The sequence below is a fragment of the Elephantulus edwardii genome, unplaced genomic scaffold, assembly GCF_000299155.1.
Source record: "Elephantulus edwardii isolate Elephantulus edwardi_28Jun2011 unplaced genomic scaffold, EleEdw1.0 scaffold00096, whole genome shotgun sequence".
NCBI lineage: Eukaryota > Metazoa > Chordata > Mammalia > Macroscelidea > Macroscelididae > Elephantulus > Elephantulus edwardii.
The window spans coordinates 2565398-2583216 of record NW_006399846.1 but is presented as its reverse complement, the minus strand read 5'-3'; the positions used below and the strand labels follow the sequence as shown (position 1 = coordinate 2583216).

Here is a 17819-nt window from a genome sequence, read left to right as displayed (position 1 = left end):
TAAAAAGTTATTTGTAATAAAGATTACGAATAATGATGCATTTGTAAAATTGATATAATAAACATACAACTTTTGTTCATTATCATTATAAAAAACCTTCATAAGCATATAGAAAAACATTTTACTATGATGTTCAATTTTTAAAATGAAAAGACACAAAAACAGACAAAAATCAAAGATGCCTGTGCATGAACAAAGACAAGAAAAACAAAGAGTTCCAAGAGGTTGGGATTATAATAACTCTTTTTTTTCAAAATTTTATTTTTACATTGCACACCAATTAGGTGACACACTTCTGATTATAGAAAATCCATTGTATGCTCTAAACTTCATGCACTGATTTTTAAAAACAAAACAAACCCACATACAGAGTGCTTCCTGTGAGTAGGTCACCGTGCTAGAGGAAACACAGATGAAGAAAAAGTGCTTCTGTCTGTGGAAGCCATCAGTCACTGGGGTATGTGTGTCTTCCAGTAACTAATGCAGGCTAGAACACAGTCAAGTGAAGACCACTGTGAGGACTCAGAGGATGAAGAGCATTGGTTGAGAGGAATGAAAATTCCCTCCAAAAGAAAGTGTTAATAAGCGAGGTCTAAAGTACAGCAGAAGCAATGTTACTGGAGACATGTGGGAGGTGGAAGCTCAGAGCTCAGACACTGCATGAACCTTCACTCACGCTATCCAGGGAATGGAAGAAGCACAAAGTGGGAGAAAGGACAGCAAACCAGAAGTTAATGTGCCCATACCACGCCAGATCCTTGACCTTGGTTTCCTCTCTGTAATATCTATAATAATTGTTGTTAGGTGTCATCGAGTATGACTCATGAATAATGTGAATAATAGAGCTGAACCCTGTCTTATTCTGGCCCATCCTCACACTTCCTGACACACTTTTTTTTTTTTTTTGCCTACCCTCCACCTTGATGTTCCTCTCCATGGAATAGTTTCTCTTGGCAACATGTTTGAAGTGTGTGAGATGAAGCTTTATCATACCTGCCTCCAGGGAGCATTCTGGCTGCACTTTCTCCAAGATGTACTTCTTTGTTCTTCTGATGTCCATGGGATATTCTATCACCTTCCCTAACACCATAGCTCAAAGGCTCAAATTATTCTTCTGCCACTTTTATTTGTTGTTCAGCTCTCAGATGCATAACAAGTGATCAGAAAGACCATGTCCTGAATCACACTCACCTAAGGTCTATAATAGAGAGATAGCTCTATCTAGATGTCCACCTCACAATGTCTACAGGTACATGTTTTCAGTGAGGAAATACAGGCAAAAGGAACAGCATTTGTAGATGTTTATAGAATAACTATCTAACCTGCAAAGGAGGTATTCTCAAATAAATGGCAAAACTACTCCATGAAAGCTCTTATAAACGAAGACCTAACTTTACATCTCCATCTTTCCATGCCCCATCCTCTCCGTCTCTCAGTGTTATCACTCCTGAATTATTGATCATGTAGTATATCTCCCAATTTCCAAATGTTCAAATGTTCCCCAAGTGTTCATTCCTAGTAAGGAGCTTGTATTCTTTCTTCTCTGTGAGGAGAAAGATGGGAGGGCTTGCATGAATAAACAGCTGGGAATAAAGAAACACAGACATTTGACTGACCTTCTCTCTGGTTTATCTTAGCGATTTTGAAAATCTCTTAGATTGGGAACTGAACAGAATGATAACCTAACAAAAAAAAATTCCTACAGAGTCACTACGTATATGGTAAGCTGTTTCCTGGTTTTCCATTGAGAAGACCATCTATGAGGTGGATTGATTCAGTGACTGGGTTAATCGGGATGGGTGTATTGGAGGCAGTGCGATTGGCACAGGATAGAGCAGGGTTTAGGGCGGTTGTACATAGGGTCACTAAGGGTTGCAAGCAACTCAACAGCACATAACAACAACAAAAACATGTAATATGGTCAAGATTACAAGTTCTGCCATAAGCATTTCAGGGTGAAGGAAAATCCCAAGGCAGCTGCAAAGAACATTTCTTTATACAGAGTATGTTTCCTCCTCCCTCTCCTGGACATCAGGACACACACTGGAAAGCTCCAGGGCTAAGGCACTGAATGGTGTTTCTGGGCGGGGGGGGTTCCCTTACAATATCCTTTTAGGTCTCCCAGTAGTTTCAATACTTACAGATATATTTTCTCCCTGGAGAAAGGGTAAGAGAGGTTTTTCATCTTGTTGTTGCTTTGATTTGGGACTTTGGGCTGCAAGGGTGAGCTCAGCTTCTGGAGAATCTCGTTGAACTTCATTGCAATGCTGCCTTCTGCTTTGATCTCATACATCTATGAAACACAAAATCAGACTTCTGAAAAGGGTGACACACGCAACACACAAGAAGGGGGAAAATACTTTATAACAGAAGGTGTAAGGGGCAGAGATTCTAAAAGGAGACACTTTGGGGACAGATGACTGGGCAAAATAAGAATTAAGATCTTTCTCTTTCCCCCCATTGCTCTCATAAGGCATGGACTATGAACTCTTTCTTAATTTTTTGTGCCAATAAATGTAATCAGTGAAAAGAAACAAGCGATTCTAAGTTTCCATATCATTTTGCTGTATCACCTGCAGAGCTACTACATCTCACTTATTTTGCCAAATACTTTATACATATCAGCTCTAATGCTCATAACAACTAAGTTAGGCAAGTGGTGTTATAACCATGTGTTAAAAAATTAAAGATGAAGTGATTAACAGAGGTCACACGGAGAATAACTGGATGGCACGTGGTCTTAAATCATGTCAACTTAAACCAAAATCTGTACTCTACAATCACAGCATGCTTTATGTACCTCCAACATTGCTTTTCTGGTGTGTTTTTCTTAGATAATATCTGTGTTTTAATGGATTTGCTTTCAAAGTATTAAATATTTAATAAGTATTTGTTTCAGAGTTTCTGGGTAATTATCATGCTGTTGGCTGCTGTCTTTGCTATGTAAATGAGACAGAAGCATGTACTGTGTGTTTTGAGTTAATCCTGTCTGAGATATAAAAGAGATTTTACTAACAAGCAAGCTAAAGAGACCAGGGAAAGATCGATGATAAGTCACATGATGATTACCCAAGAGCAAAAGCACAGAAAGACAAGTACCTTCCTTAAAGCCCCTGAGAAAGAAATCCTTCTCCTAGAACTAACACCCTGAATTCAAACTTGAAGCTTACTAAACTATGAGAAAATATGCTTCAGTTTGCTAAAAATGATTATATTTCTGTTACGTATTAGCACAGGATAACTAGGAATTTGGTAGAAAGAAGTAGGAGAGCTGCACTAACATACACCTAAAATGAAGAAGTGGTTGGGAAATGGGAAGAAACTCAAAGAGTTTTGCAGTTCCTAATAGTAAGAGGGAGCACTGGAATTCTCTCTAAGAATCTGTGCTGTAATCCCAAATACACATGGTTTGAAACCACCAGCTGCTCCAGAAGGATGGACAATCTCCTCCATGCATTTACTGCCACTGAAAACTCATTAGAGGATCAGCTATGGGTTGGTTCTGACTCAGTGGTGCACACCAACAAACAATAGTAAAAGGTTCTCTGGTGGTTTAGAGGGTAAAGACTTATACTGCTAAACCAAAGACAGCTGGTTCAAATCCACCAGCTGCTCCTCAGGAGAAAGATGGGCAATCTCTTCCTATGCAATTTACAGCATTTGAAAATTCACTGGAGAGTCAACTATGAGTCAGTTCTGACTCCATGGCAATGAGTTTAGAATAATAAACACCTAGATTACCTTGAAAGGACTCTGTAGAATAAAAAATGTCAAAGACAATTGTCATTAGGGCTCTAAAGGAAGTGAGAACTGTAGAGAAATTCTCTATTTTCTTGGATTATAGAATATATTACCAGTAAAAGAACATTGCTAGAAGAATATATGTTAGAAGTGTTTCTGGTAAAGCTTTAAAAGAAAATTATGAACATGTGATATGAGCAATGGAGAAAGGACAATGCTTTTTTTGTGTAGTGGCAAATAACTTGCCTGAATATTCTATAAACGCTTGGTGGAAGGTAGGACTTGCAAGTGATATAACTGAATGTCTCTCAGAAAATATTTCCAAGATCTTAAAGAAGCCATGTGGCTTCTTTCTCTTTATATTAAAATATAACATAAAAACATGGACCTAAAAATGAATGGTGCAAAATAAAAACAAAATTTAAAGATTTAGAAAATTATTTTGTACAAATTTTTATAGAAATTAAGGGCACTTGATCTAGAATTTCCTGAAAAGATGTGGCTACATAATCATTTATTTAGAAGAATAAACCTGGAAATATTTGAGAAAATGTGGAGAGACAGTAACTCTTATACACTATTGGTGGCTTATAATCACATTGTTGGGATTGTAAAAACTGTGCAACCACTCTGGAAGGCATTTTGATGTTTCCTTAAAAAGTTGAACATAAAAACTCCATATGACCCAGCTATGCCATTGCTTGGAATATATCTTGAGAAAGCTAGAACTGAAGCATAAATGGAGCATTATTCACCATTATAAAAAGATGGAAACAGTCCAAATGTCCAACCATAATAAAATGGATTGAGAAATTGTGGTACATTCACAGGATGGAATACTATGCAGCATGCAGAAGCAATGATCTTGAAAATCACTACCTAATTTGGGAGGGACTTGACAGCATTATGCTGAGTGAACTAACTCAGTTCTATAAGGACAAATACTGTATAAGACCATTATTATAGAAATAGAAAACTGGTAAAAAGTGCATGAGGATCCAAGTTGGGGGAGGGTAGGAGCAGAGGAGTGAGGATGGGTAGGGAGGTAATCACACAGTCGCACAATTTGATGGGTAAAGGGAGGGGAGGGTAAAGGAAATGGGAGAGATCCAGTGTGAAAAACAATGTATATGAACTTTGTAAGTAAACTAATATAAAAAATTTTTTAAAAAAAAGACTAAGCCTGGAATTGCTGCTGCTAACTTACTACTACAGCAGAAAGCCTGTCACCTTAGAATGAAGGAGACAAATTAAAAGTTGAAAGGCAAGAACTTTATCTTTTGAGTAGTAAAAAGCAGGAAACAGGTCACAAAGGAATTAAATCTATTATCCTTTAAGAAAAGAAGAAAAAAAACCCAAACAACCCATCTTTTGAGCAGTTCAGAGATCAGCAGAACTTCTGGAAAACGTATCAAAAGCAGAGATGCTTCGGTCCCAAAGAGAAGTGTAATAGGCTCCAGTGTGTCAAGGGTAGAGCCAGGGCCTTCTAGATTTCAAGAAGTCAACTTCAACTTGGTTTCAGAATATGAGGCTGTTTTCATTTTGAACATAAACATGGGACTACTCCCAAAGCTTTGGACAGGGCTGCTAAGGGGGAAGTTTGGGGCCTACCAGAGCCAAGAGGGTGGGGTCATCACTCAGATGAACCAGGAGAATAGGGCCACCCAAAACAAACAGGTCCAGGTTGCATTCCAATGGACCTGGAAGGCAGCGCTAAGGCCTAAGACTGAGGGCATAGCCAACATCCAGAATCTGGAGAGAAGGGCCACTGACTAGCTAGGCTCAGAGAATGGATGGAGGATTATTTTCAATTCTTGAGAAATGCTGTAACTTGCTCTGCAAAGTACCATATGATCAAGAACCAGTGTTAACAAAGAGAGCAGTCCACACTGTGTTGAAGTTACTGGCAAAAAATAAGGCCCTAGGAATTGAGGGGATACCAAATGACATGTTTCAACTAACAGATGCTGCCCAGGACATGCTCATGAGTCTAGGCCAGGAAATTTAGAGAACAGTTGCCAGGCCAACTGACTGGAGGAGATCCATATTTGTTCTGATTTCCAAGAAAGGTGATCCAACAAAATTGGCCTAATATCACTTTTCCCCATTCAATTTCTTGCATTAATAATAAAAATATCTACTATTAAAAAAAGTTTAAAAAAACAAAAAAAAATCTACTATAGACTTGTTCAACTATTGTACTTTGTTGTACTGTTGTTATGTACCATCTATTCAGAACTGACTCATAGCTGACCCTTCAGCAAGTTTTCACAGGCAGTAAATCTCATGAGAATTGATTGCCCATCATTCTTCCACAGAGGGGCTGGTGAAGTCACTCTGTGTACCTTTGGGTTGGCAGTACAACTCCTTACCACTACCAGACCTCCCTAACCACCAGTATAGAGGTTAGGAATTGGAACATATATCTTTGCATGATACAGCTTAATTCCTAGTGCTATACTCACTGCTCCCCAAAATTTTCATCTTCTCACATGCAAATTTTTTCCTTCCCCATCACATAATTTCCAAAGTCTTAAATCAGCTCCAAATTTCAAATATCATCTTCTGAATTATCTAAATAAAATATTAGATGAGACTTTAGGCATATCCATACTGGGGTAAAATTCTTCTTTACTTATAAACCTGTGAAATCTAGGTTACAAATTTCCTGTTTCTAAAATACAAAGGATGCTCTGGTGGCTTAGTGCTAAGGAGTTGTGCTGTCAACTTAAAGGAGTTAAAACTACATGGTACATATACATGGTTGTACTCTGAGGTCTCCATGGGTCAAAATCATTTTGACAGCAAGTGGTGATAGTGGTGCCTTCAGTAATACACAGAGTTAAGAACATAGAGAGAGACCAGTGGACCAAAAGTGATGCTACCAAGCCAAAGGTGGGTGACTCTAATCTGCAGCCCTTGGGTCAGTTCTTAATTGCTTTTGGTGAAACATTATTGTAGGTCATATAGCCCTGGTGTGTTCCCTTGCCATACAGAAGTAACTTGCGGTTGCTGTGAAGCTGAACGCTGTGACACCAATGTGTCAAACGCGATAATGGTTACCCATGGCGGGCAGCGTTTGGTGGGGCTCCCTGGTTAAAACAAACTTGGAAGCAGGAGTGGCATCCACTTCCATAAATAGCTTGCTTCTGGACACCCTATGAACCTGGAGAAAGGATGAAAGTCATGCAAGGGTTGAAGGCTGTTGTTCATAGGTTCGCTATGAGTTGCCTATGACTCGATGGCACTTAACAACAACAACAACATCTCTTATTTTGTCTTATTTAGACTTAAAAATGTTTTTAAAAATAAATTTAAAAAAATAAAAATTTTATACTGGCTTGCTTACAAAGTTTGCATACATTGTTTTTGTTAAAAAAAAATTAAACAAAAAAGGATGGGTACAGTTTCCGCTATGTGCTCTTGGCACCCTAAGCCATTCACCAGAAGTCCTTGAAGAGCTCTTGATATGTCTCAGAAAGGGAAAAGAGCTTAGCTGAGCCTGCCAACCATCAGCCATGCACTGAAGCTGTCATGGATTTTCCTAGCCAAACACAAGCTAAACGTCACCAGGAGATCCCAGTCAATGCCATGTAGAGCAGAAAAATTACCCCAGCCCAGCTCTGTTCAAATACCAAACTAATAAATCAGGCAACATAATAAAATGACTGTTATTTTAAGCTGCTAAGTTTGGGGAGATTTGTCATGCTGCAACAGATAAGCAGAAGAAGAGTCAATATCTAGATTTTCTGACTTGGAAGTTTTTAGGGTTTTGGGTTTTTTTATCTCTATCTTGATATTTGAGAGTTGCTTAAATCTGAAGGGTAATAGGACATTGTACAGAAAATCTAATAAAATAGACTGAGATAAATGCTATGAAACATACAAAGTACTTTGAGAGTTCAAAGGGGGAAAAGCCAAAACAAACCCAGCATGTCTAGTTGAAGAATAAAAACAAAATATCGTAGAAGGAGTAGCACATCAATTGGGCTATAAAGGTTTTTGTTGTCACACTGTTCTTAATACTATGAATAAAAGGAAAACTACTTAACTCAAGAATAACAAGCATAATCAAACTCTTCTAAATATTTTTATACTAAAACATATAAATGTTTACTTTTTAATTACAATAATAACACTTTTCTGGATAACAAACTAGAAGTATGTAAGTATATTAAATAAGAATTTCTTCTTCCTACCAACCCAGTCTCACTCTCCCTTTAGTTGTTGCTGGGTTCCATCGAGTTAATTATGACTCACTGCAACCCTATAAACAACAGATCTGAACTCTTGCCTGTCCTGTGCCAACTTCATCACCTCTGATAGACTTGAATCCATCGTTATAGTCACTTTGTCAATCCATCTCTTTGAGGATCTTCATCTCCTTAGCAACACCCCGCGTTTCCAAGCACGATGTTCTTTGCCATGGATTGTCTCCTCCTTACAAAATGCCCAAAACATCTATGATGAAAGTTCACCATCCTTGCCTCCAAGGAGCAGTCTGGCTGCACTTTCCTTAGGACATAATTGTTTGTTATTTTTGTAGTTTTGTGTGTGGTGTGAGGTGTGGGTCTTGCTTGAGTTTTCTGCAGAAAGTTTTCCAATTTTGCCAACACCATTTGTTAAAGAGGTTGTCATCTCCCCACTTAAAATCTCCTTGTCAAAAAATCAGTCAACAATAGGTCAATGGGCTGATTTCTGAGTTCTCAATTATATTCCATTGATCTATGTGTCTGTCACTGTACCAGTACCATGCTGTCTTGACCATTACAGCTGTGCAGTATGATTTGAAGCTGCCTATCCTCTCTTTTTAAGGAGTGCTTTGCCTGTTTAGGGTCTCTTTCCATTACAGATGACGCTGGAAATTGCCTTTTCCATCTTGTTGAAGAATGGAATTGGTATTTGTATTGGGATTGCATTCAACTTGTAGGATTGCCTTTGATAGAATTGTCATTTACACAATATTGAGTCTCCCTATCAACTATTCTTCCATTTTTCCAGGTCTCTTTTTGTTTCTTGGAATAATGTTTTATAATAGGGTTTTTTGTGTTTCTATTTATATTTACTCCCAAGTATTTAATCTTATGATTAGCTATCATGATGGGTATTGTTTTTCTTAGCTCAAGTTCTGTATTCTCTTTGTCAGTGTAGAGAAATCCAATTGATTTTTGTATGTTGATCCTGTATCCTGCCACTGTGCTGAATTGGTCAACCTCAACCATGGTCTTCTCACTAAGTCTTTAGGTTTTCCTAAATATACTGTCATATCATCTATATATAGAGATAATTTAATTCCTCTTGGCCAATTTGAGTATCTCTTATTTTCTTCTTTTGTCTTATTGCTATTGCTAAGACTTCCAATACAATATTGAATAGGAGTTATTGCTAATGATTGTTGTCAAGTCAAGCAAGACTCATAGTGACTCCATGAAAAAAGGCCTGAAGCCTTTCTATAACTATCATCATTTATCAAAGTTCATAGAGTTTCCAAAGGCATGCTGTTTAGGAAGTGGAGGCTACTCCTGTGAGGCCATATTCTTAATCTTAGAAATGTATATGAAAATATTAGGAGTAAAACAGCATACTATTCTCTTTATTATACTTTAACACACTTAAGTATAAGTTAGCCTAATGTAATATAGCAAAATACTAACAATTATCAAATATGGAAGGAGAAACCCACACTTGGAGCAAAATAGGTATAAGACAGCATATCTGATGAATAGAAAAAAACAGTGAAGTAAAAATTCTAAGACCCTAGAGAATTTATGAGCTCTAAGCCCATCAATTGCAAAGATTCTGAGTGGTTCAGCCCTGGTGCCAATCAGCAATTATATATTCATCTGGTGTAGATTCATACCCTTCGTTTATCTCAGAGCCTTTTGCTCTGGAGGAAGATTAGCTGAGAACAGCCACATGATTCCTGAGTTCCAACTTAGCAATAGACCTGGGACATTTAACTTAGAAAATGAGCTACAAAGAATGGGGTCCCCTGATAAGTCTCTAAGAGAACCAAGAAGAAAAATAGGGCAATTTGACTATTTGTTGACAGGACATACTCCCAAATCACTGGAAGCAATTTCCATAAGGTGTCTCTAAAGAAATGTAAGAGTCAGAGAAGATCTGAGTCCCACCAGAAACCTCATGGTAACACATGGTTTCTGAACAAGGCTCAACATGAAGATCTTCAAGCTATAACAGTGACTAACTTACACTGGAAAGAGATTGTCCACAAGGGGCCTCAGACTTCATAGACTCTTAGGGATAAGGGCAGACATATACCCCACTTCCCACAAGAAAACCACCTGAGGTAGGCCTGGGCTCTAGGTTTGAAAGGCCAAAATCTACTTTTTTATGTCTTTGCAGGAGCTGCAACTGCTTCTGAAATTGTCCCCTCTTTTTACCCCTGGATATCTCCTGCCTCTTCTTTACCACTGGACTCTTTGCCCATTCCCTGCCTGGTGTGTTTCCTGAGTACCATGTGAATGAATAAATATCATAGCATTATTACACTCTTCTCTAATTCTTGCTTTATTTATGTATATCCTCACCAGACTGTGGAGCTCTGGGTAGTAGGAACCACATTCTGTTCCCCTTTAAAACCACAGGACTTTACAAGTGGTAGGAACATGATAATATTTACTGAATGAGTGCCCTGGTCCTTGTTGACACTAATGAGTTACATGACCTTGGGAACAAGTCCTTCTCCCTCTCAGTTCTTCCTTTTTAAACATGGAGATCCCTACTTCCTATGATCATGGTAAAAAAACCCCAAACACTGGAACCAGATACCCTTCCACCCAAAATGCTTTAAACAATGGTTTGCAAGACATCAGTTTTCAAGACTGTGATGCATGAAGGATGTAGACCTACAATTGTTTCAACTTATGATAGAGAATTGATGCCTTTGAGCTGTGGTGCTGGAGAAAACTATTAATATACCATGGGTTGCTAGAAGAACAAATAAGTTCATCCTAGAGAGGGTGAAACTATGCTGCTCCTTGGAGGCAAGGATTCTGAGACTTCATTTGACATACTTTGGGCATGTTGGAAGGAGGGACCAGTTCTGAGACTTCATTTGACATACTTTGGGCATGTTGGAAGGAGGGACCAGTCCTTGGAGAGGGACATCATTCTTGGGAGGGTGGAGGGACAGTGCAAAGAGAGGAAGATCCTCAATGAGATGGATTGATTCATTGACTAAGATAATGGCAGTAGGTGCGTCAGAGACAATAAGATTGGCTTATTAGAGCAGGGTTCAGAGCTCTTGTACATTTTGTCACTATGAGTCGCAAGCAACTTGACAGCATGTAACAATAGCAAAAGCAACTAAAGGCTTGAAAGGATCTAAGTTACAATGCAAAGAATAGGAGAGGGAAGCCCAGTTGAGTCCTTTAGTGGCGGAGACAGAGATGAAATTCTGGGGAGACCAAGAGTTTATAGGACAGAATACCTGAGAAGAGAGACCTAAACAGAATCCCAGAGATCTAAACAAACGTTCCCCTGAGTATTTGTGAGCTTGTGTGTAAAGATGGTAGCAGAAATGAAAAACCATTTGAAAGGACTGATATATTATCACTAGTCAGTAGGGAGAATCACATCACTCAAAGGGCAATGAATAAAGTACTCAGGAAGGTCTTAACTCAGACACTCTCATTGTAATCAGTCAGAATCAATTCATAGCTGAATCCCCATCGGGTTTCCAAGCCTATCTATACCTCACAAGAGAAGACTGTCCATCTTTCTCCAGAGACTGGATCTGAAACATGCAGTGCCCTCTTAAGTCAATTGTTATTATTCACCACTGAATCAGAAACAATCCAGCTGATTCTTCAGAAAGTTTTCAGAGGCAGTAAATTCCATGGAAGGATATTTTCTGTCTTTGCTCTGTGAAGCAATGAGAGGATTTGAGAAGCTTACCTTTGGGTTAACAGTATAATTGCTTACCATTAAGCCACCTGAATTCTTTTCCAGACTCACCTAACAAATCATAAATGATGAGATGGCTTTTAAAGTGTTGTTGGATTGTAACATTGAATAGCTGTAAACATTTAATGGGGGGTGGGGAAACATTCCTTCTTGGCACAAATATTCTTGGGCACTTTCTAGGTGCTAGATTCTGATCTTGATGGCACATTGTATCATGTCCTGAAAAACTACAAAGATGATAATGGCCTCTGCTTTTATAGAATGCCTTACAGTGTATCCAACACTTTCACAAGCATCATTCCATCTGGAATCCATGTGGGCCTACCAGACAGAACTGATATCTAGTCAGCCTCAAACCTGTGCTCTGTAGGGACTTTGTTGGCTGATTTAGGGAAACAGATCTCCAGGCTTTTCTTCCTAGTCTCTCAATCTGAGTGCTCCACTGAAAGCTGTTCCAGATCATAGCATCCACTGACTGATGGATGGTTGTTGTGTTCCCTCCAGTTAGAACCAACCCAGAGCTGACCCTCCAGTGGGTTTTTAGAGGCAGTTAATTAGCCAGAAGGAAACTGCCCATTCTTCTCCTGTGGAGTATAACTTCTTTCCACTAGGCCACCTGGTCAGACCCGAACATCACCTACTTGGAAGATGAGAATTTCTACCACTGACTCATCACTGTCCTCTACCAGATAATACTTTTATTTCTATTTTCTAGAGAAGAAAATAAAGACTGTCAGGGGTGAGAGAGTTTCTAGAGTCTATGATAAAAACCAGGCCTGGAACCCAGGTTTCCTGCCTCCTCACCTCGGCTTCCTCCAGTCCTTGGCAGGACTCCATGACCTGCCTCTCAGAAGGTAGCGGACTAGAGCTCCCCTTTCAGCCTTCAGGTTTCAGCAGTTCAGGTTTCCTTGTACTCAGTAGGACCAGGCAAGGCACTCCTATTATTTTTATTATTACTAATACAATCATCAGTGGCATTGTTATTACTGTTATTCTTGGACATCAGAGAATTATGAGCATCCTCAGAAATGGTGAGACACATGTTAGCCAGCTGTTCCCCATTATGCCCTCCCTGAGTACATGATACGCCTTTCATGTGCTTAAAATCATAAATAATTTTTAAAGTATGCTGCTCTTATTTTTTATTCCAGGGCTCAAATGTGGTTCTCATAAAGGCTCACTTGGCCTTATTGTCATAGTCTAAAGGGCTTATTGAGATTCCTTCTTTTCTTACTACCCCCCACCCCCGCCTTGTCTCCCTCAGTCTCTCCCCTCCAGAGGGGCACTGCAGTGTGGTCTGAGGTCTGATTTGTTTCCTTCCTGCATTGAAATCATGTGCCTTCCTGGGATGTGGAGAACCAAGGCAATACTGTTGTCTAATACGGGCAGCATATGTATTCACAGTCCCCATTTGACAGAGAAAGAAACGGAGGCACAGACGTCTTACTAATGGACACACAATCATGAGGAAACCCAATGATCCTGAATTTCAGGCAAAGCAAGTAACAACAAAAATCACAAACCATACAGTCTCGATTATCTATGAGTCACTTATCCACAGTGACCTAAAGGGACCTCTCCCAGCAGCTGGCAGGCAAGGCCAGCCAAGAAGAGTCAGGCGAAGCATAGAGATGCAGCACCAGTTGTGAGCCTAAGTCTATGGTTACACCCCATGGCTAAGCAGACACTCATTCCCATTACCTGCTTTTTTAATTTGTTCATACTTTGCTCCTCCTGCAGTCACTACGGATAACCAAAGTACAACTGTTATTATTTATGACATCTCACTCATCTTGAGAGGTAGGGCCGGACTGAGGATTAGCATCACACCCTTCCGTTGTTGTTAGCTGTTGTTGAGTCAGCCCTCAACTCATGGTGACCTCATGCCCAATGACAGGAAGCACTGTCCAGTGCTGGACCATCCCCCTGATTGTTGCAGATCTGACCATTCTGTTCTATAGGGTTTTAACACAGACAAACTGTTAGAAATAGATCATCAAGCCCCCACACTGGTCTACCAGGAACCTTCATGTTGATTCCAACTCCTATTGGCCTTAGAAGAACAGAAGTATAGTAAAACTGCAAAATAGACTTGTGCTCCACAGGGTTTTAAAGGCTGTGACTTTTTTGGAAGCAAATCCCAGGCCTGTCTTCTGAGAAGCCTCTGAGTAGGTTTGAACCATCAAACTCTGACCTAGTAGTCAAGTGCTTACCCTGCTGCTCAGCTAGGAATTTGAGCACCCTTCTGTTCACATTTCCTTTCAAAAGACTCAGATATACAGCAGATTCTAACATTGTGGACAGTGGTACCACAACTGGATAAGGGTGCATACCCTGGAGCTAGTGATGTGAAGAGTCAGAAATGCTAAAGATACAGCCACATCTATCCCATTGTTCTTATCCGCAGCTGGGATGGATTCTAGGAAGGGCTGGAGAGAGAGACAAACAAAACATCCAAACTGGGCCAGAAGCTGAGGTGTTGCCATGCTGCTGCATAATTTGTCTTCATTCACTCTCCATAAGCACCTTCATCCAAGCAAATTAATGTTTTTTGGAAACATCATTGGGAGCCAGTAAGGTCTACTGTAAGCTAGAGCCAAAAGAGAGTAGCATGTGTGTATGACAAGAAAAAGAGCTAAGCAAGAGATTACAATGATGCAAGGAAGGGGTCACAAGCCAAGGAATGTAGATGTTTCCAGGAGCTGTGGTGGCTTAGTAGTAAGGGCTTGGTCTGCTAAACCAACAGTATGAGGTTCGAATCCACCAGTAGGTCCAAATGCAATTTACAGCCTCCAAAACCCCACCAGAGGGCCAGCTCTGAGCTGGTTCCAACTCAACAGTGCACAACCATAACAACAGAAGTTGAAAAAGGCAAGAAAACATTCTTGCTTCAGAGTCTCCAGAAAGATGGTGCATTGCTGATTCCCGGACCTCATCAGAGTGAAACTAGATTTTTAATAATATTTTAAAGATTGTGTTGTCTTGAGCCACTAAACAATAATAACAGTATTAATAAAAGAGAAAGTAAAGGAGCTAACTTGTCTCTTCACTCCTACCTCTGCCAACAGATAAAGTTCTCTTGGTAGTAATGTTGAATGTGAACAGTATTTTTGATATTTTGTTTAGAGAATGCAAATTATGTCAAGTCTTTCATAGTTTTAAATTCTGTGCTTAGTACATCATTTACAAGTGGATGATGACTACTTACTGACTGGCGAAAAGTGCGGGAAGCTCTGGTTGCCTAGTAGGTAAGAAGTTGTACTGCCAACCCAAAGCAGGTAGTTTGAAATCATCAGCTGCTCTGAGAGAGAAAGATGGGCAATCTCCTCCCTTGGGATTCACTGCCTTGGAAAACTGCCTTAAGCTGGTTCTGACTTAACGACGATGTGTGTGCATGCATGTGGTGTTATGTGTTAGGCCACTAATCAAAAAGTCAATCATTCAAATCCACCAGCTTCTCTGACAAAGAAAGATGGACAGTATCCTCCTGGGACAACTTCAGCTTGGGGAACCCGATAGAGGGTCAGTCGCTATGAATCAGAATTGACTTGATGGTAGTGGGGTTTTTGTTTTTTTGTGTGTTGGTTGTTTTATTGGTTTTTGTTTTGTTTTGTTTTGCCTTCTAGAAATGTTTAATTAGTTCCTTCAAACTCTTTTGCTTTCTACAATTGTTTAGCCAGTTCTGACAAAGATTCACAGTTCCTTGCTATTTACAGATGAAACAAGTTTACACTTGGACTTCAGGCCGTACATAGGTATCACTCAATAATCAACCTTTACCAACATTCCTGGTTCCTGAAACTTCTAGAGATTTATGGTTCACTTTCTTTTCCTTTCTAGGTGGATGATTAGAGAATCTCCCTAATCTGGTAACAATGAAATCTCTTCAGTAGTTAATATTATAACATCAGTACAATGAAATTAACAGACAGCAGAAAATGAAGAGTCAAGCAAATACTGAAGCTGTGTAGAATTTCTTGCAGAGTCCCAAGAGTGTCCATTGCTTTTTTCTTTTTATATACGTTGTTTGTTCATAACTTTCATAGTAGATATAATTAAGCTAGAAGTAACTTTCCTCTAAATGATCATTGTTTATGACTTTCATACATTTACTCATGCGAATACTTTCTCTAATTTCTTCTTTTGCAAACTATATACATTGATTTTTTTTAATTTCCATTCATTCACTGTTGCACTTTTCTCCCTGCCCAGCCTCCCCCACCGCTGCACTCTAGTTAGCTCTTCTTTTTGAAAAGTAAAAGAAAAATTCTTTCATTGTTATACAATCCCTCCCCCCAAGGCCATTCCACCATGACAGTGGGTTTTTAAACTTGGCTTAACCCTGAAAATACTAACATTGCTGACAAGACTCTGCATGAGCCTTGGCTCCCAGCTTAGCCTCAGGCCCATCTGCACAGATCCTAGCTGCAGTCCTAGGGATCCCTAGGGCATCCTCTCAGTCCCTTGTATGAACCAGGACTTCCTCACCTTGGAGCCTGAGAACATGTCCTTCCCTCTGCCAGGAGGTACTCACTTCCCCTCCCTCCCTGATTAACTGCTGCTCAACCTTCAGGTCTTAACTCAGATGGTACCTTCTTTGCTTACCCCACTACTTTTCTACTTTCTCATGTCTTCTCTTTGGCTTTCCTTTGAAATGGACCCTATTCTTTTTTACTTCCATAAATACCCTGGACTCATAACTATGTTTAATATCTATCAATATATAACATATTTAATGTTATGTTTGCATCTTCATCACAACCAACTAAACATAAAGCCTGGAAATAGTTTCACCACTGAATCATTAACCCCCAGTGGAGTATCAAGGTGATAGTAATGCTCAAAGATCCACTGAAAGAGTGAGTGGGTAAATGAATAAAAATACAAGCTTGAAGGGTTAGGATCTCCTATACAAACTAGTCACACTCTACATTCAATTAGAGCTCTCTTAATATTTTCTTTAATAACTAAAAGGGCTATTGATTACCAGAGATAGCTACTAATGCTCTCTGCAATAGAATTCTGTCCTGTTTCCCTTGGACGGGGCCCCAGAATCAATCTCAACACCACTCTCCAGGAAACTACCAACAATGGGTTGAATTTAGCAGATGTGTCACATTCTTTCATTTATTAGCACATATTAATATAGCGCTGTTATGCAGCAAAACGAAATATCCTCTTAGAGCTTCATTCTAGGGAAGATAGATGATTATTTTTTAAAAAAGAAATACATAACTTAATATAAGTGAGTGGTTAGTGGTATTAAAAAAAAAAAAGATGGAGGAAGGAGCATGAGAAAAGACCAAAGAAGGCTTATCTGCAGAGTAGACACCTGAGATCTGAGTAGAGGCCAGCAGAGGGAGGCAAGGAGGTGCCTGAAGAAGGTACAGGTGCCAAAAGATCTCCCAGGCAGAGGGAACATCAAGGGGGAAGTCCCTGTAATGTAAATGTGCTTGGCATTTTAGAGGAACAGTAAGGAGGCCAGTAAGGCCAGAGCAGAATGAGCAGGCCTGATAGTTGCTGTGTCCCATTGAGTTGGGACCAACTCATAGCTGACCCTGCAGCAAGTTCTTAGAGGCTGGAAATTGCATGGGAGTAGACTGTCCATCTTTCTCCGTTACAGCAGCTGGAAGATTCAAATTGCAGTACTTTCAATTGGTTGATAGCACAGCTCCTCACCCAGTAGGCCACGAGAGTTTCTTAAGCAAGCTTGATGGGAAGTTAGAAACCGTTTAGTCCCTGGTATAGACACTGCCATCCCTGAACTCTTTTTCATCAGTAACCTTTTAATGTAGAGTGACAATCATCTGGTTCCATCTCCTGGGTCCACCTCTTCCGAAGGTCCTATTCTGTTCTTACTGCCATTTCTTCTTCTTTGGGCTATCATTATAATCAGTATGCTGGTAAAGGGATAATACCCATCTTGAGCGGATAAGGGGCTGATTTGCAATCTGATTTCCACAATGTGAATATTGCCACCTTGGCTAATTTCTAGCTAATAATTCCTGACCCATCAGGTCTGTAAGGCTTTAGAAGGCAATGCCTTCTGCTCTTACTGGGTCAGAGCTCTGATCATGATGCCTGGGGTTGAACCTAAATGCCTTGTCTACTTTTCTGCCTCCTCTCAACTGCCAAATCTATGGCGCACC

General features: G+C 39.7%; 1 protein-coding gene across 1 annotated transcript in view; it reads right to left on the bottom strand.

Annotated features, from left to right (window-relative positions):
* Window positions 1–17819, bottom strand: part of ANO2 (anoctamin 2) — a 504048-nt gene that overhangs the window by 350930 nt on the left and 135299 nt on the right. The window contains exon 4 of the mRNA XM_006891290.1: window positions 2142–2293. Coding sequence (XP_006891352.1) covers window positions 2142–2293 — 152 coding nt within the window. The remainder of the gene's footprint in view (window positions 1–2141; window positions 2294–17819) is intronic.